Source organism: Carcharodon carcharias, chromosome 2 (genome assembly GCF_017639515.1).
Source record: "Carcharodon carcharias isolate sCarCar2 chromosome 2, sCarCar2.pri, whole genome shotgun sequence".
NCBI classification, from domain to species: Eukaryota; Metazoa; Chordata; class Chondrichthyes; order Lamniformes; family Lamnidae; genus Carcharodon; species Carcharodon carcharias.
The window spans coordinates 133,371,704-133,392,258 of NC_054468.1; the positions used below are offsets into that span (position 1 = coordinate 133,371,704).

A 20,555-nucleotide genomic window follows, 5' to 3' on the forward strand; every position below is an offset into this window, starting at 1 on the left:
CTAAATAGACTGGCAATTTTGACAGTGGGAGGGTGATCCCTGCAGTTCAGAGGTCAAGTGGTAAGACAAATGTTCTATTTAAGCTGTACAGTTTCAGCTCCTGCTGACATGCCCACTTGGAGGGTTCCCAAATGAAAACAAAGTACTGGAAAAACTCAGCAGGCCTGGCAGCACTTGTGTAGAGAGAAACGGAGTTAACGTTTCAAGTCCGATATTACCCCTTTTCGAAACGGAGGTTCCCAAGCCTAGGTAAACCAAACCTAATTTCAGGAAAACAAGTGTCCCTCTATGGAGAAGGGACTCCATATCTTGTAAACAAATGATACATTTAGATTTCCCAGCAGTGTGAAGATCAATCCCCGCAACAGGTTTCCCCAGGTGCATCATACATAACAGATTGTGGTGTGGGGGTGCAAGGGGAGGGGGAGAAGAGAAGTAACAAATAATAAGAGACCTAGTTAGGGTCAGCTATTCCGTTTTAGTTGTGACAAGTTGACCACCAATTTTAGTTTAGTTTTACAGCCTTTATTATTGCTAATAGAGAAACAATCCACAGATCCTGGTAATAATTGTTTAATGAATTACTGAACCACAGCAAGAATTAACACGTGGCAACGAGCCATACATATACCAAGTATAGGTATAGTGTTCAAAATCACTATGTTGGCACTTCAGTTTGTAGTACACAGAGCTCTCCTGTATTTAGTTTATAGTAAAACAAACTTGCAAACTACATTTCACGAAGAATGATAATCCTAGTTTCATGTCACTGGAGAAAAGTGCCTTTAAATTGGTGAATATGCCTCAAGCAGATGTTTTTTTTTAAACCACTTGCATAGTTCTAATTTACAAGGTCACTTGCATAAACATTAAGCTCTAAGTACTGACACACTGCAAAGAAAATTACTGAGAAAAGGAACACTTAGTTAAATGTCTACTTTTACACTGATACAATTTAAACAGAACAAAGAAAATATCTTCCACTTATTAGGTGCAAGAAGGACACTAAAGATCTAGGTTTCTCTCACTATTTGGAAGCGGCCCGTGTAAGTTGACTACAAGTGTTAATTCAAAATCCTCTTCAAACTTTAGTTGGATCTTCATGCATGGGACATGGTGGAAAAGCAGAGTTTCAAGGTGTATGGATATGGGCCATCTAAAAACAAAATTGTTTGAGTTTCATTAAAATCTTGGCTTCCAAACAAAACTTTATGAAGTACATTAAACATTGAAAAACAAACTAAAATATACATTTTAACAATACTACAAAGTACAAGTTGTTACCATCTGTATAAGCCCTTGCCATTAATTCATAAATTGGAATTTGAAAACATTTGCTTTTGTTCATTCCAATTTTAATGTTAAAAAAGGCTTCTTGTTGCATAGGCACATTATCTAAATTGAGATATCACTTGTTAGCTCAAGTATTATTTACAGTTTACAATTATATTCTTTGGCCACATTTAACCTACTATAATCAAGTGTAGGCATATCACAAATCAAAAACCCATTCTATTCTTCCATTAGGAAAGAATGCTTTACAAAATTGTGCAGGCACAGGTTATTTTGACAACAATAATCCATTATTTATTTGCTGTAAGACGCTGAAAATGAAGACTTTGAAAGATGTACATCTTTTACAAAATGCTCTCATGTTTCAATTTCATTTTAATCAACTGCCACCTTTGTTCAACAAAATGTTTCAATTGAATTCTGCTATTCACAACTAACCTACCAGAAATTCCTGTAATGTACAATTGCTCAATCCAAAAACTGCTTTAGCATATGAATAAAGACACAGTGATCCAGATGTGTGGAATTCAATACTCCTGGACATACAAACTGCTCAACAAAATTTTTGTTCACCGAAAGTTAAAAAAATTTCTTCTTGATAGATATAGTTAGTGATAACATAGCAGCAAATATCTGATCATTGGTCTCTATTATTATTCATTTTTAATGCTCAAGTACTGCTCTCAATACTCATCCTTCTTGTTCTCCTTTTTGAGTCTGCTCTCTCCCACTGAAAATTAGTTAATTACCATACAAAGGTTTACGCATTATCTCAGCGTGTAACATGAGGATTCAGCTTTCTGACTGCTTCCTATCGATACATCATGACTCGCATATTTTGGTTTCCTTTTGCTCCCTCAAGGGGAGTCAATCTTCAAACTAATACTTACTACCTCCCTCTCCCAAACAAACATACAACAATCCATAAGTATCGATGTATTTGAATCTCACATTTATTGTAAATGCTGTGATCATGATAATCTGTATTGTTTGTAAATTGTGGGGAAATAAACATCAAATATTTGAATATGGACTTGTACAAGAAACGTTAGTTGGCTATTCTTGCTGGTCATCTCAATTCAAAAGAAATATCTGAACTGCATTGACAGCTGGGAGAACGAACCAATTCACCATACCATGACCAGTTTCAGATTCCAACCAAAAACAGAAAATGCTAGAAAATGCTCAGCAGGTCTGGCAACATCTGTGGATAGAGAAACAAAATTAATGTTTCCTGTTCTAACAAAGGGTCACCAAGTTGAAATGTTAACTTTGTTTCTCTGCCACAGATGCTGCCAGACTTCCAACACTTTCCGTTTTCAGGTTTCAAACATCTGCAATACTGACTTGTTTTAAATCTCAGTTGTGCCATCAGTACACAAAAGAGCATGGTTTAAGTGTTTCCTCCACCTTCCCCAAAGATTAAGGATCAAAGTGGACTACTCTTCTATCCATCCTGAGCATCTGAATCACAGAATCATAGAATTGTTACAGTGCAGAAGAGGCCTTTCGGCCTATCATGCCTGCACTGGCTGACAGGGTAGATTTCTCACCCTGCTCTCATTCTCAACTTGAGGAATGCAGTCCTCATAGCAGCTGTGCAGCCTTTTCCCCAAATTTCCCACATCAACCACTATGGCTCAAAGGGTTTCACCAATTACTTTCATCCTGGGGCCCTCAAGTAACTAAATTGAGACTGTTTAAATTCACCACACAAACTGACAATCCCAGGTTCCAAAGGCGAAGACAATCCTTACCTGTCAAAACAATCTGAACCTTTTAAGCTTTGACCATCACATTTATCATGGAATACTTACTTGTGTTTTTCATCTGGTAGTGATTCAGGACAGTCAGTGCTTCCACAGCATCGCTTTTAGTTTCCCACTCCAACAAGCCGGATAAACTCCTGTCGGCTAGAAAGACAGATCAGTGAAAGTCATCTTGCAAGCAGACTTATCATAGCTTACTAAGCATCCAATTAAAGCAAAACTGGAAAGCAATTTTAACCTGGCAACAACACTATCTGGACAGTAGTGACTGTTCACATGCAGTCAAGCTTTGTCATGCAGTGTTAAAATGGCTGCAAGCCCATCCTCACATCATGTCTATTGTCAAACTAACCTTTCTGCAGATGAATAAAGGCAGGGATGAAAACATTTCAGAGAATCCAGAAATTCCAGATTTTAAAGACAGCTATTAACTCAGGGTACAGATTTTACAATCTTAGTCTAGTGTTCCATCTATGAAACCCCTCTCCAATCATACATCCACAACTTGCACCCCTCCGCTCTTCTAGATTTGTTCTCCTTCCATCTCTTTCAGCTAATACTCCTAGCACTTAAGCTCCGTTTCCATAGCCCACCAGCTTGCACATCCTCAAGAACCTGCTTTCCTTTGGCTATAGTTATCTTTCCAAAGCTCCACCTCCCAAACTTTTGTTCAGTGTCCATCGCTTTGTCAGCTGCCTCATTATATTGAAGGTGTGATACATGTAAATGGTTATCAAATTGAAGGCGATGTACAGTTGAAACTAGATTCAAAATTACTCTGAATTACCTTGAGTGGCCGAATGGCCTACTCCTCCTATTTTTTATGTTATGAATGGAAACCTAACCAAACATGTGTCAATAATGACAATGCTCAAAGCTGATCTAGTTAAAAAGCAAAGCATGGTTAATTCTCAAAACATTAAGATATTTATCATTGTAAATTACATTTTTACAAACTAGCAGAGGATTAAAAATAAAGCATTATCCAATAATTTATAATTGGGCAGTTCTCAATTCTCCACTTTCACAATTGTATTACTTACATTTCCCAGTAAATGTCTTGAAAGTTCTAAAAGCTTTCAATTCACAATCCTCGCAAACCTAGGCAAGATAGAGTTGCAAGACAGCAGAAAATATTATAACAGTGAGATCATCATCACCTCAGTGCACCACAATTACCAGTGTAGCATTCCTAATGAATGCATAATTATGAACTCCGCAATTATGTTTTTAACAATGCACACCCTTCCAAACCCCCTTTCCCAAAAGGGAAGAAAACATCTTCAAACAATGGAAGTTCCTAAAATTCCTAAAGGGCAAGAATCTGCTTTGGGTCTCCACACTAGACTTCATGTTCCCCCTTTCACATTCCATTCTAGTCAAACCCCAAAATATCCAGAAACTCCATTGCCAGCATTCTACCCAGTGAACAGTGAGGAGTCTGTTATTAATACTCAGCAGAATTAGGATACAGTATTGGCTAGAAATTTGGTTGTTGAGTTCAAATCCCATTATTGCCAAATTGTGGAATTTAATTCAACAAAACTGCTAATGCGTGACAGGGTCAACCATTGGTCAACTGCAGGCAACCCTGCAGAAACTCAACATCTCGGGACTGTGTCCAAGTTAGGAGGAAAACTCCAAAGGCTGATAAGGAAACAGCCTCACAATGATCCTCACAGAATCTCATCCAGCCTCTTAAGGCTCCATCAACATCCCATGGGACCCATCCCATTGGGAGGAAAGATCCAGAAAGGTAGGATCACTCTTCCCTTTCCCCATAGCCATGCAAATTTTCTCCAGTGTTAATCTAATTTTGTTTTGAAAGCCAATTAAATCTGCCTCCACCAAACTCTCAGGCAGTGTACTCCTATTTGCTACACAAGAAACTTTCCCCTGTCACCTTTGGTTCTTTGCCAATCACCTAAACTGGTGTCCTCTGGTTCTCGATCATTAACAATTTAACTCCATCTACTCTGCCCAGATCCTTCATGATTTTCAACATCTCTATCACATCTTCTCTCATGAGGAAAACAACCTCCAGCTTCTCCAATCTGTCCACATAGTTGAAGTTTCATCTCCAGAGCCATTTTTGCCTTTACATCCTTCCTAAAATACGTTCAGAATTTATGCAGCACTCCAAATGAGGCAAACCAGTATTCTATGTACAGGTTCACCAAACTTCCTCACTTTTGCATGCTATGTCACCATTTATACAGCTCAGATCACATATGCCTTTTTAATCATTTCTTCAACCTGCCCTGCCACCTTCAATGATTTGTGCACACTCTCAAGTCTCTCTTGTTCCTACATCCCTTTTAGAATTGTGTCCTTTATTTTATATTGCCTCTTGCCTTTCCTCATTCTTCCTACTAAAACATAGCACTTCACAGACTCCAGGTCTAACAAGAAAATGCCTGCTGACCATCCCTACTGGCTCGCTTCAAGTGACAAAATCAATACTCAATGGTGAATGCCATTTACAGAATGCACTGACCAAAGGCACAGAACTTACTCTGGGTGGGGGCAGGAACACCAAATGGCCAAGGGTTGCTTAATATCATTGACCAAGATAGCTGAATCCTGGTTGATACAGTTGCAGCTTGGACTGCGAGGGAAGCAATATGAGGAAGTAATTTGTTTGAACTGAGCACTTAGCGACCACAGATATGATAACATTGGTATGAGTGACCACGATATAATCTTTAAACACAAGACAGTGAAATCTTTCTCCATTGTGTTGAGTGGTACAATTTCCATGCAAAGTAGGACAAATAAAGATACGCAGTTTTGGATTGCTGTATGGCGCTAAGAGTCACCAATCTATTACCTCTTAGGCAAATAGATACCTCACCTCTTCTATCATCATCAAGGCAAGCCAAGAGGCCAACCCACGTTTATTAGGTAGTGTAGGTGGTCATGCTAGGAGCTGTACCAAAGAGTAATGTTCCCTTTAATTTTTGTGCGCGCACGTGGGCGGTTTAGTGCACGGCCACACACAAATGGCAATAACTTATGTACAGCCTCCATGAGGTCTTTAAGGTTGCTGTGCAACTCCACAGCTTGGGGGGGAAAATGTTGCCAAGTAATGCCTTAAAAAAATGAAGTTACAGATTGCAGTGGTATTCACGTTTCTTTCTGATAGCGCTTATCCAAGTCTTCGACATCAATATTCTGGGTGGGACAGAGTCACCACCAATCAGAAATTTGACTGGGCCAGCCACATCAACATAATGGTTACAAGAGTAGGGCAAAAGTCAGGTACTCTAATTAATTGTTCACCACCCAACCCCCTTCTACAAAGGTTCAAATCAGGACTGTGGCAGAGCACTCAAAACTAGCCTGGATAGGTGCACCTGCAACAATAAAAAACAGCTTGCTTGGTTAGTCCCCCTTGAACTCTCTTCATCACTAGCCCTTTGGTTGCGATGGTGCGTGAACTGCAGGATATATTGCAGCAACACTCCAGCCTTACCTTCTAACTAGGAATAGTGGAACACTTCTACTACTCCATTAGCATCATAAATCTTACCTCTTGAAATATTTCCTCTGTCACACAAGGTGGAGCATTGAAGAAATGGAGTACGTTGGAAGGAGGCTGGATCCTGTTTTTGGCTGCCTGCCCAGGATTAGTGAAGCGGTTATTCCTCGAGTTGGTGAACTCCTTGTAGCTATCAGTACCATCCACCAACTCATACGACTGACTTGGCACAATCGATGCCTGCTTAGAGACACTGTAGTGGCAAAGTAGTTTAGAATACTGCAGCTGTGCACAGCACAAAAACTGAAACTGCAAATTCTTCTCTATAATTGTGCAAAAATCTTTTAAAAAGGGCTTACCACAAGTTAAGTTTCTTTCCAAACATCTCTACGCTGTTTAGATGGGTGATAGCTCGCTCCACAGAGAATTCATCACCCATTTCCACCATGGCAGCATCAGGCATGCTCTTCATGAACTTGACCTAAGAATAATAAAAAATAGTTTATAGAATGAATACTCGTTTTTTTAAAAAAGGGGGAGCACATCCTGAAGCAAAGAAGCGTACCAAATCAAGTTACACAGTATTAAACGCAAAAATTAATTTTCTTCTTGCTGTGCTCTTTTCCCTGACTTGGGTGGTTAATTAATTTTCAAAAACATGGTTCCAATATTCTCCAGCAGTTGGAAGGAACGACTCAGGTTTAAAATGAGATTTGCGCAAGTTCAAATGGAAACCTAGGCTCTCCTTTATATCATAATCACTGGAAAATCAACCACTGCTTTCTGATTGTAGAGCACAGAACTCACTTTTAAAAAGTCAATTCAGGCAAGTTTCAAATTGAGGAGATGCAAGTAGGCCTTATCAACCAAGATCAAGTAGAAATGGATCAAGTCTTACCTTTTCAATATTGCCATAGAGGCAGAGAAGATTGAAGATTTTTTCACAATTCATTTTGTGCGGATTAAGTCCATAAATCATTATAACCTTGCCTTGGGGCACAAACTCAAAGTCAGGAGCTGAGTACAGGTGCATGGGTCTGCTGTTGGAAGAGCGAGCATCCATTCTGTGTGTCAATGCCAATGGATTGGCTTGAAAGCCTGTTCAAAGATTACTAAGTTACCTTATGTCCAATATATAAAACATTTATACACAGATAAGGTATCAGAAATAAAAAAATTTTAAACAGTGCAGCAGTTTTAATTCACCACAAATGTCAATCAAAGTATTTGCATCCCTCTCCCTTCCATTATGTGATTAACTATTTTTGTTCCTTTTAACCTCCAAATGTGCCAACCTACATATAAACAACTATTACACTCTGCACATCTAGCTGCTCTAGCTTTCCCACCCCAGGGTCTTAGCATGATGGGTTGATGGGAAGAAAATCATGGTGTCAAAGCTTTCTAATTGCACTCATCAGGACTGACACAAGAATACAAAATTTCAAGGGGAACAATTTGATGAGTGCAAGATGAAAACCTTCAATAGCATGTCTCTTCTTCAGCAAAATTCAAGTGCTATACTACCAAGCGACTATTTGAAGGAGTGTCTCATCGCCGTCAATATTCCTTTCCTTCCATTTCTGCATATGCAACCATCATTACATAAGAACTAGGAGCAGGAGCAAGCAATTCAGCCCCTCGAGCCTGCCCCGCCATTCTTTACGATCACGGCTGATCTCATTTCAGCCTCAACTCCAATTCCCCGCCCTCTCCCCATAACCTTTCAACCCATTACTAATTAAAAATCTGTCTATCTCCTCAAATTTATTCAGCGCCCTGGCATCCACTGCACTCTGAGGTAGTGAATTCCACAGATTCACGACCCTTTGAGAAAAGTAATCCCTCCTCATCTGTGATTTAAATCTACCACCCCTTTGCCTTAAACTATGGCCTCTCATTCTAGAATGCCCCACAAGGGAAACATCCGCTCCACACCTACTTTATTGATTCCCTTTAGCATCTTATATACCTCAATTAAATCTCCTCTCATTCTTCTAAACTTTAGGGAGTATAGGCCTAAACTGCTCAATCTCTCATAAGACAAGCCTCGCATCTCTGGAATCAATCTAGTGAACCTCTTCTGAACCACCTCCAGTGCAACTACATCCTTCCTCAAGTAAGGGGACCAAAACTGTGCACAGTACTCCAGATGCGGTCTCACCAATGCCTTGTACAGTTGCAATAACACTTCCCTATTTCTATACTCTTTTTCTTTAGCAATAAATGCCAAAATTCCATTTGCCTTTCTTATTACCTTCTGTACCTACATACTAGCTTTCAGCAATTCATGCACGAGGACACCCAGATCCCTCTGCACTGAAGCATTCTGAAGTTTCTCTCCATTTAAATAATAAGTCACCTTTTTATTCTTCCGACCAAAATGGATGACCTCACACTTATCCACGTTAAGCTCCATCTGCCAAATTCTGGCCTATTCACCTAACCTGTCCATATCCATTTGTAAATTTCTTATTTCTTCATTGCAACTTACTTTCCCACCTATTTTGGTGTCATCTGCAAATTTAGCTATAGTACTTTCTATCCCTGAATCCAAGTCATTAATATAGACTGTAAATAGTTGGGGGCCAAGGACCAAACCCTGTGGCACCCCAATAGTTACAGCTTGCTATCCAGAAAAAGATCCATTTATCCCGACTCTCTGCTTTCTGTTGGTCAGCCAAACCTCTATCCAAGCTAATATATTACCCCTAACTCAGAGAGATCTTATCTTGTGTATTAATATTTTGTGCAGCACCTTATTAAAGGCCTTCTGGAAGTCCAGATATACTACATCTACAGGATCCCCATTTTCACTTTGCTTGTCAAATCTTCAAAGAACTCTAGCAAATAAGTCAATCACGATTTACTGCTGGATAAAAAAAATGGCCAATTTCTTTAACTGGTTCTACTCAAGAGTAATAAAATGGCCAAGTGAGAGACAGAGATAAAATGACCTGACTTGGGTACAAAGTATAATTTTGCAGATGAGACAAAACTCAATTGTAGTAAACTTGAGGATAGTAGCAGAGCTCAGGAAGACAGAAATATGGCAGATAGAATTAATTGCAGTGTGAATGAATTCATTTTAAGAGGAATGTGGAGTAGCAATATTAACTATCACTGTTTTAAAGAGGGTGCAGGTACAAGGCTGTGAATGTTGCAGGGTAAATTGAGAAGTTTATTAAAGAGGAATGAGATCCTAAGCTTTGTAGAGGCAGAGTGCAAAAATAAGGACACCTTTATAAAACATTAGTTAGGTCCCACCTGGAGTATTATGTTCAATTCCAGACATCTTTCAAAACATGTGGTGTCAAGGCTTTAGTTACGTGCAAAGATTTGCTAGTCTGACAGCAGGGATGAAAGACTTCAGTTATTTGGAATGACTATAGAACTGAGGTTAATATGATGATAGATGTTCAAAATCATGAAGGATTTGATTTAGAATAAATAAGAAGAAACTGTTTCTAATGGCAGAAAGGTTGGTCACCAGTGAACATAGATTTAAGATAATTGTCAAAAGAGCAGAGGTGATAAAGAAAATTATCTTACCAGCAAGTTATGATGATCTAGAATGCACTGCCTGAAAGGGCAGTCAAAGCAGATTCAGTAACTTTCAAAAAGGAACTGGATAAATATTGGGAGAGAAAAAAACTTTGTAGAGCTATGGGGAAGAAAGAACGGGGCAGGGAGTAGGACCAATTGGACAGCTCTTTCAAAGAGCTGGCACCTGCACAATGGGTCTATTGGTATCATTGTGATTCTTTAGACTTTGCAATTTCAACGAGGTTCCCTTTTCTGTAGAATTTACAGTAAATATTGCAGGGCAGATTCAAGTTCAGCAATGAAAATATCAATAGTTTCCTCAATGGTATTAAAAATCCAAAGATTTTCCTGCATTTCCTAATAAAGGCTTAAAAGAAAATTAAAGAATTGTACTTCTGGTTAAAAGGTTGAGGGGAAAAGGTTTTAAAAAAAAAGTGAAATAGGTCAAAGGTCACAATATTGGGGTTGGAGAGAGCCTGCTTAAAAGATTCTGCTAGACTATTGATTACCCCCATATGTTGAAGGGTGATCTCCCAGAAGGGCTGGCTGTCCTTGTCGCCTTCTTTCATCTAGAATCAAGGAAAGGAGAAGAAATTAAATGGTTTGCCGATGCTTGCGTGATTAAATGAGTACTTAAATTCAGCACCTAGGTTCCCCCTGTGCAGTATTTAAAAACAAAAACAAAACTACACATTTTGCATCAACACATTGTACAGAAATCAAAAAACATTTGCACATTTGGTCAATTTTACAATTGATAAAAATACAATTTTGAAAAAACAGTACCTGTTCTTTGTACCATAAGCTTCAAACAGCAAGATAGAGCAGTTTCAAAACGGCCTTCTTAATAACTTGCAGGAGGATTCAGCAAAAGCGAGATGCTTCGCCCCTGCATTACAGTTTTATAATCAGTAAATACAGGGTTTTAAAGGTGAAATACATCATAAACTTTACACATGGTAAAATCAGGAGAACACTTGGTTGGCCAAATCCAATGGCTTTAAACCATTAAAAATAACCATATTCTATCCAGATATTTGCTTAGGTCACTGGTTAGTGACTTCGCTGCTTAACTGATGCAGCAAGTTAAATGTTAAATATCCAGAATTGCAGCAGAATATTGAAACTAAAACCATCAATTTTAATGGTATGGACTTGGTCAACCAAGACTGAAGCTTTATCACAAATCCAGAAACAGTTTAGTATAATGCAAAAGATGTAGTAAAATGGTCAGCCAAAACATTTCTACAACTTTTAAGACCCAAAAAACCCTGCCTTTCAAAATTAACAGCATTGCCCTACAAACACTATTTATCATTTTTTAAAAAACATTTTTAACAGATCAACGTTGCCGCTACATTTTACTGCAGTTAGGTTAAAAATAGGCCACTGAAAGATCTGTCAAATACGATTATAGTACATCCCAAATCAATTATTGACACTATTCTACTACCAGCAATGAGTTAGACCAAGGCAGGTATATGTGCAATATTGCCACTCAACTGCAAAAAAGGGTCCACTTCTGATCTGGATAAAGAAACCTTTCTTCCAATATAGAAGGCACTTAAGTAGTGAGGTGGTTAAAACTGGGAAGACATTTTTCCTCTCTTTCTCCATTTCAGGGAGAGTCCAGCAGGTCTCTGCCGAGGCATCCAAACATGGAAGCCAGTAGAGCAGAGGCTGGGTGCTGCTCAAAACGTCCATATCCCAGAGTGACAGCGTTTGAAAACTACCAAACTGCTCTAGTTACTACCAGCACTGCATCTTCATTCAATCTAATGGCTGCAAGTAGATTACAGGGACCTAAGAGGAGAGAAAGAAAAAATGTGTGCAAGTGAGTGCGTCAGGCAACAAATTTCATCCATTGGGCTTTAAACAGTAGTTCCAAGCACCCAGTCAGGTGCTACATAGGCCAAAACCAGAACGATGCTCCTTTACTCTGCCCAATTTACATAAGGATTTGTGGGCAGTTTATGGGCACGCACCACTTTACACTTTCAGCACCACAATCTATACAACTGTCACAGTAGTTGGTACAGTAACTGCACCCATCAGTTTCTCCTCCACCCCCTTTACAGCCCGATCCCTAGGCAAGTGATACTGACTGATGCTTAACCCACTTAAGATCAATTAATATTTTTGGGTTAACTCAGTTCCACCTCATGAAGAGCACCTCCCACTAACCGCACTACTCCTGATAAAACCCTTGCTATTCCCTTAAAAACCTGTTATTTTCTACATTTAGAATTTTCCAACGTTCAGATTGATTTTAATGGAAGTAAAGCTTATTTTTAAGAAAGATTTCCATTATGTAAACAATTTAAGGTTGCTTCAACAGGACAACTTTCATATAATGCCTCTAATGACCTTGGGATATCCCAAAAGTACGCTACAGCCAATTAACCATAAAGTCACTTATTTAGGAAACAAGGTAGCAATATCCCACAAACAGCAATGTGGTAATGACAAGATAATCTATTTTTTCAGGATTGAATGAGATCACGAGAACTTCCCTACGGTTAAATAAAGGATTATTTGAATAGATGCGTGTACATCACTGGACAGGGCGTTCAAGATTTTGATTTAATGTCTCTTATCTGAGCGACAGCACCTGTGATAGTGTAGCATTCCTTTGGTGCTGCAGTGAAAGTGTCAGCCTAGATAAAGGGCTCAAGTCTCTGCAGTAGGACTTGGGACACCCATGATCTTCTGATTCAGTTGAGGATGCTACCTACCGAGTCACAAAAACATAATGGCTTCGTAACTTGAACCAAAGTTTAAAAAAAAACACAAATTCCTGAAACATCTGTACCACTGATATTTTAGGTCTTAAAAGCATGTAAAAGTATGAAGATCATTGGTGCTGTAATTTTTAAAATGACCACACTCCCCATAGTCACTATCCCATTAAACACACTATAAACATTCTAATTGTTATATGGTGTTGGAGTTAACCATAAAAAGAAACAATTTTCCCCGATAATCCTTACAGCCCTCCATCCAGTGGGCATTCAATGGTTCCTGGATTTGTCAAAAACCTCAAATTAATTCAGTCTGAAACTCAATCTCAGAAGTCTCCACAGGATTTAAAAAAAAAAAACAGCAGTCATTAAGTAGACTTCTTTTCTTCATTTGAAATTTACAAGAGTTGCATTTTCTTTAATGATTTATTTCACAGCATTTAATGCATTCAAATAGAATTTCATTTCAGTCTTACGATGGCACTTTGCAAACATATCCTCTGTGCACCGTTGAATGGGGGGTAAGAAAAGTGTCCTTCCTGATCAAGTTTCCTGAGGATGTGTTTGCATGCAGTCTGGGTGAGCTGAGACTTATTAAGAGTCTGTTCTGTTTCTGAAGGCTGGATTGCTGTCATTTGTAACTGCGGAATGCTGGCATTCGTTGGCAAGGTGCATGAAGTGGTTAGTTTGCCTGGCTTGCCCCTCTTCTCTTTCTGTGGTGTCACTTTCGCTGGTGTACCTGAGAAAATGTCTTGCTCCAGTAGGGAAGGGGGGAAAGATCAATATCCTTTCGGCAGTGAAGATATTAATCTGCAGAAGGTGAATGTAGCTTTGAAGATTTAGTATCTCTGTAACTGAAGTCTTGGTTCTCTCTCTTTCCCCTTTGAGTGAAATGCTCTTGAGTACTGCGTGCGACTTTGAAAGCTGCGATTTTCTGTGCCGTAGCCTTGTTTGCATGTACAGTTCATGTAGGTGAGCTGCAGCTACAGTGCTATAACAAGTGTTGCAAGTGAACTTCAGAACATCCAGCAGAGGACAGTGCAGTTCAACACAGGCAGCTAAAACTTCTGATTTTTTTTTTTCCAAACAGATGTTAGACTACCAGCAATTACTGTACAAATATACAAACCATCAAGTATCAAGCGTTACAATAATTAGAAGAGTACTGTGCATTAATAGTAGGAACCATAAAGAACTATAACTTTGGATCATATCTTCAGCTCCTATATGCAGAATGAGTGCTCAAGTTTCACTCCTTGATAAAAAGCTAAAGATAGCTAATTTGTTTGGCCTGTTCAATGAAGAGTCATACCTCAAACCTCTCCTTAAAAAAAATTTAAAATCTCTTCATTAGTTCACAATCTGGGTTAGGAAACTTTGAAGAATGGAAACCAAGCTAAAGCTGTTTTCTCCCCCCCTTTTTAAAAGTTACAGGATTGTAAAACATCTGAGTGCTGCATTACTGAAAAGTTACAAATGCAAATTCCATCCCACCCCCCCAAAAAATTAAGAGGCCCCTCATTTTTATACAAGAGTTAGGTGACTCAATTTGAACCATAGCACTGCTCTAACAAGCTGCACCACTCAGATCATACATGGGTTGCACCTGAAGGTCTCCCTACGTTTCCTATTCTCTCCTGAAAACAGTAACTCTCACAAGGCTTTGGTCCCACAAATGAGAATGGCTACTTTCCACATATAAAGACCAGCAATTCTATAGCGTTTTTCGCGACCTCAGGATGTCTCAAAGCTCTTTACAACCAATGAAGTACTTTTTGAAATACAGTCACTGTTGTAATTTAGGAAAAATACCAATGCCTTGTGCAAGTCAATTAATTCAGAAGAAATGTAACTTTCACACTATTAATTGTGTGTGGTTTCCACTGGGAAGCCACAGAATAGCAATTAGGAGAAGGAACCCAGTATAAATTTCCCCCTTTGGGAGCTCAGAACACCAAGGCACATCTGTCACTGCCCTCTGTTTCAAGATCAATTTTCCAGTTTCCATTAAGCAAGGGCAAGAAACACTTTACTGTGAAAGTTTAAAATGCAGATATGAATCCTCAGCTGCTAGTCAAAACAGATAGCAGTTAGTCTATTTTATGTGCGCAAACCAACTAAAAATTAGAATATGGCAATAATGCAGACTAATACAGCTTTTAGCAGATCCTGATTTTAGCACATTTTCTGTTGCTAAGTTAGATAAATTTCTGTCACGATTCCAATCCTGCACTCGAGGCAAAACTGACATTTGTTGCTGGAGGTCTAACATAGAACACAGAATTCTTCATGCGCACATAAAATCTAAAAATCTACACAAATAATGAGGGTACACCATACCTCGTGCAGTCAGATCAGGATTAGTGTAGTCCCAGGACTCGCTATCATTCTTGAACACATTCAGTCGAGTAGGCTAGTGAATTGAAAGAACATCTCTTTGTTTTAATATGTGAAAAAATTGAATTGTTATTTAGAAAAGTAACACAATGCTTTAACAGATTACCTTTGCGTACTCTATTTTTAGTGTGCAGCAACCAGAATAAATGTCTGCACCATTCAGAGAAGCCTTAGCCTTTTGGGCACTTTGGACTGAATCAAATGTGCACAATGTTAAGGAGTCAACAGAAATTTAAGTAAGTTAATGTTAATAATTAAACAACAGTCATGCCCAAACCCATTTCTGTCCTGTTAATAAGGATACATGCTCTCTCTCATCCCCTTCTATCTTGCATATTCGCCCCTAGCCCCTCACTCAAAATTTTCCTTGCTCCCTGAATAAAATACTTGGACTTTAGGATAAAGGAGTGACAATTCAGGACTGAAAAGAAGAAATTCACAATAGTTGGAATTCTCTACCCCAGTGCACTGTGGATGTTTAGTCAACGAGTACATTCAAGGCAGAGATCAATAGATTTTTGGACGCTAAAGGAATGAAGGGATATGGGGATAGAGCAGGAAGGCAGATGATCAGTCATGATCTCTCTGAATGGAGCAGGCTCAAAGAGCTGCATTGCCTACTCATGCTGTGGTCTAATAGGCACTTTTCAAAACCTCAGAACATCCCAATGAACCTTACAGCCCATTAAGTACCTTTGAAATGTTGTCACATTGTAACGTAGGATACAGCAAGATCCCACAAACAACTGACCAGGTAAACTGCTTTAGTGGCATTGGTAGAAGGATAGATTTCTGGGCTCCCTTCTCTTCATTGAATAGTGTCAGGGGGACTTTTACATCCACTTGAGGGGGGAAGGCAGGGCCTCCGTTAAATATCTCATCCAACAGTGCAGCCCCCCCTCTCAGTACTGACATGAGGCCGAATTGAATACTTTCTGGATAGAATTAAGATTTCTGTACTAGAATTATAGAATGGTTAAAAGCACGCAGAGGTCATTCACCCTGTTGTGTCTGTGTCAGCTCTCTGGAAGGCCAATTTACTTAGTGCTACTCCTCTGTCTCAAGTAATTATCCAATTCCTTTTTAAAAGCCATGATTGAATCTGCCTCCTCCATACTCACAGGCAGTATATTTCAGATCTTAACCATTCATTGCATAAAAGGGATTTCCCTCATCTTATTTTTGCTTCTTTTGTCACTTTAAAATCTGTGCAGTCTAGTTTTGAATCCTTCTGTCAATTGAAACAATTTCTCACCAGCTACTCTGTCCAGACCCCTCATGATTTTGAGCACCTCCCATGCCTTATTAACACTTTCTCAACCTGCACTGCCACCTTCAATGAATTGTGCATTTATACCCTCAGGTCTCTTAACTTTTGCAACCCCTTGAGAATGGTATCCTTTATATTGCCTCTCCTCATTCTTCCTACAAAATGTATCGCTTCACATTAAATTTCATCTGGCACATGTCCACTCACACCACCAGTCCATTTCCTCCTAAAGTCTATCACTATCTTCCTCAGTCTGTGGCACCTGTAAATTTTGAAATTGTGCCCTGCATATTCAAACCTAGGTCATTAATATAAGTCATGAAAAGCAGCAGTCCTACTACTCCTGGGGAACCCCACTATATACCTTCCCCAAAAAAAAAACACCATTCTCCCCTACTCTTTCCTATCACTCACCCAACTTCTTACCCATGCTACCATTGCCCATTTTATTCCATGGACTTCAAATTTGTTGACAAGTTGTTATGTGGCACTTTATCAAACTGTTTTTTGGAAGTCTACATACACCATATCAACTGCATTACTCACACTAATCCCACCATTAATGCATTTGTGGTCACAAGGTTGGGGCTGATGATTAATACAGGCTCTGAAAATAAATGGTGCGCTGAAGCAGCCACTGGGGGGGGCGCACTACAAGTGGAAGAATCCAAAACCAATCCCCCAGCAAAATAAATTACATCTGTGCCCCATAACTTGATCATCAACAGGAACTGAAAGTCAACCAGAGTTGCACTTGGGATAATGCATTTCTCCTGCTGCAAAAAGATATTCAACCAGAGCCTGTATTCCATTCTTCTTGAATATTACAATACGCAGGACTGGACCACACGCGTTGCAGACAGTGTACAGAACATCCTGAAAGATAAGACAGAGATTGGTTTGGCAGAATTTTCCACACACAAAAAAAAGAGCAAATAGGATTAAGATGTAACTGGTTTAAAGTGCTGCCTTGTCTATCAGAGTTTGAATTTGGTCCAGACTGCAATTCATTTATTTTTCTCTTGAACATGAAGAATTAAGGCAGACGTGCTTCAAATACAAGATACTTCAGTAAGTTAGGTTAAGTTACCAATAGTCAGTACACCATGCTACAAGTTGCAATGAATTAAAAACAATTTTGTGAAGTTAGCTTCAACACTTTCAATAGAAGGCAAACCTACCGTTGTGATTGGATAAAGAGGATTCTGAATGGATAAGAACAAAACATTGTTGACATGCTTTGGGTCTTCAGGGCCCCCAGGGCGAGTAATCCTTTGACTGGTAGAGAAATTGAAGAATGCGGGGTGTCCGGCAATATTGACAATCCGCCTTTTAGAGTAAGCAACACACTTCTGGGCACTTCGCAAATCTTGAAACTCCACCAAAGCTTGTCGTTTGTTGGGCAACATCATCACATAGCTGTAATGAGAAGTCCATCAGCTATGAAGCATTGCTTTTAACTTTTCCTTTGGACTAAAAACACCTCCACAACCCAAGAAGCCTATGAGATACAAGACACCTCTTCGATCACCCCAAGTATCTCCTAGAGCAGGATGTAAATCAGCACAAGTCAACATTAGCATCTAGCCCAGGGTGGCAGGCTAATCCAGTGATTAGCTCCCCATTACTACCCCTGTCCCACCCCAAGACAAACTGCATACTGACCATAAGGAGTTTCATTAAATATTCCATAAATATTTGTGGTCATCAGATTTAAGTGATATCATGGCAGAATTTGCCCAATTAAATGCAACAGCAAATAACTAGGTTTCCTTTTAAATTTCTATACGTAAAAACGTTTGTAATATTAGATTCTATAATAATCTTAAAATAGTCTGGAATGGAGCTGTGCAACTTGACGAGAACCTTGAGAACAGATTTGATAGAGGTTTTCAAAGAGTAAATAAGGAGAAACTGTTCCTATTGACAGAAGGGTCACGAACCAAAAGACACTGATTTAAGGTGAATGGCAAAAGAGAGGCAACATGAGGAAAAACCTATTTTAAAAAAAGGGAGCAAGTGGTTAAGATCTGGAATGTGCTGCCCGAGAGTGCAGTGGAGGCAAATTAAATTATGGCTTTCAAAGGAGAATTGGATAATTACAAAATGGAACATTTGCAGGACTACAGGAAAAAGGGAGTGGGGTTACCCGAGTTTCTCCAACAGAAAGCTGACACAGACAAAATGGACATGGCCATTTGATGATACTACAACCTGATTTTAAGTTGATGTAATCTTTAAGACACAAGTCAACATTTAACCCCAGTGCTAATCTATACAAAATTACTTGGACATCAAAACTAAAAAAAGGTGTCAATAAAAACAAGAATACCTCTGGGAACTTAATGTGTAAATGTGGAGTACAAGTACCGCAAAAAACAGTTTGCCAACTTATGCAGCAACTACCATTCTAAGGATCCGTGACTTCAATGCTGCAAGGATAACCGCACGAGGGAAAAAAAATTAAATAAACTAACAATAACCTGGATTGTTATCTAAATCCAGCCTTAATCTAACCAGAGACAGATTAGAGATCAGCATTCCAGATCAGGAAAGAGGCCAGGTCACAAGATTACATGCTCAACATTCTAGTAGTTTAATTCCCATTAAGAGAAAGAACATATTCAGCAGACTATAGCAATGTATAGAAAGCAGAGCAGGCCAACAAATAAAACCCAAGCTGAGAGAGAGGAGCATTTACATTGAAAGAGCATTCCAACAAACCCCACCCCGCTGGTTCCTTTCAAAAGCATTGTTCGTTTTGGAAACTGAAAGAGAGGTACATAAAGGCCACTGGGAATTCTAAGTACTCTGAGCCATACAAGCGATTCATTTACCTTATGAGTCCAAATCGGTCAACACCTTTCACCAGATCAGCTTCAATGACGGAATCACATAGAGCACGGACATGAACCACAGGTGATGGGGCAGTCTTGTATTGACTTCTTGGTCGATCACGATCTCGGTCTCTGTCTCTGTCTCTATCTCGGTCCCGATCTCTATCACGATCCTAAAATTGAAATGGTTTTATTGCTGTAAATGAATTATCTTCAAAAACTATGCTCCCATTTTAGCCCCATATTTGATTGTGGGCTATTGTTTAAATCAAGTCTATGAAGCCTCACTAGTGCTATTTCTCCGATGTCTAATTGGGAACACTAAGCTGTAAAAATCAACTTCAAAAAGTCTCCAGCAGCCAAATGTAGGTGCTTCAGCTGTTGTTAACTGACAACAGTTGTGGCTCAGTATGCAGCACTCACACTTCATGAATCAGAAGGGCATGGATTAAAGTCCCAATTCAGAGACATGAGCACTTAAATCTAGACTGACACTAATGCAGTACTGTACTGAGGGAGTAGTGGTTGGTGTTGGGGATGGGGCAGGAGAGACACCTTTCAGATAAAAAAATTAAACCCAGGCCTGCTGACCTTCAGGTGGATGTAACAAGTCCCACAGCAATATTTCAAAGAGCAGGGGAACTCTCCATTGCCATGGTCAATATTTATCCCTCGAACATCAGTACAACAGATTCTGATCACGATCACATTTTTGTTTATGGGACCTGTGTCCGGTAGTTTCCTACTTTCTCTGTCTACCTGTTTGACTAGTGAAGTTACATTTGCTGCTTTCCAATCTAATGGGACCTTCCCCAAATCTAGGGAGTTCTGGAAAATTAAAACCAATGCATCAACTATCTCACTAGCCACTTCTTTTAAGACCCAAGGATAAAGTCCAGGCAATTCTCAGCCTGCAGCTCTAACAATTTACTCAGCACCACTTCTCTGGTGATTGTAATTTTTGAGAGTTCCTCCCTCCCTTCCATTTCCTGATTTATAGCTGCTTCAGGGATGTTACTTGAATCCTCTATAGTGAGGACTGATGCAAAATACCTTTTAAATTCATCTGCCATTTCCTTTATCCCCCCCCATTATCAATCCTCCAGACTCACGTTCTTAGGGCCAACGCTCACTTCATTAACTAATTTCTTTTTAAAATATTTATAGAAACTGTTTTTATATTTCTGGCTAGCTTTATCTCATACTCTTTTCCCTCCTTAT

General features: G+C 39.3%; 1 protein-coding gene across 1 annotated transcript in view; it reads right to left on the reverse strand.

Annotated features, from left to right (window-relative positions):
- Nucleotides 1-557: 557 nt before the first annotated feature.
- LOC121290791 (heterogeneous nuclear ribonucleoprotein L-like) overlaps nt 558-20,555 on the reverse strand; it is a 32,246-nt gene continuing 12,248 nt past the window's right edge. Inside the window, exons 2-13 of the mRNA XM_041211719.1 lie at nt 19,335-19,507; nt 17,679-17,916; nt 17,288-17,373; nt 15,334-15,430; nt 15,171-15,243; nt 10,599-10,658; nt 7,442-7,641; nt 6,903-7,024; nt 6,595-6,796; nt 4,106-4,163; nt 3,111-3,206; nt 558-1,156 (exon numbers count right to left, since the gene is read on the reverse strand). Of these exons, the coding sequence (XP_041067653.1) occupies nt 1,101-1,156; nt 3,111-3,206; nt 4,106-4,163; nt 6,595-6,796; nt 6,903-7,024; nt 7,442-7,641; nt 10,599-10,658; nt 15,171-15,243; nt 15,334-15,430; nt 17,288-17,373; nt 17,679-17,916; nt 19,335-19,507 (1,461 nt within the window). The 3' untranslated portion in view covers nt 558-1,100. The remainder of the gene's footprint in view (nt 1,157-3,110; nt 3,207-4,105; nt 4,164-6,594; nt 6,797-6,902; nt 7,025-7,441; nt 7,642-10,598; nt 10,659-15,170; nt 15,244-15,333; nt 15,431-17,287; nt 17,374-17,678; nt 17,917-19,334; nt 19,508-20,555) is intronic.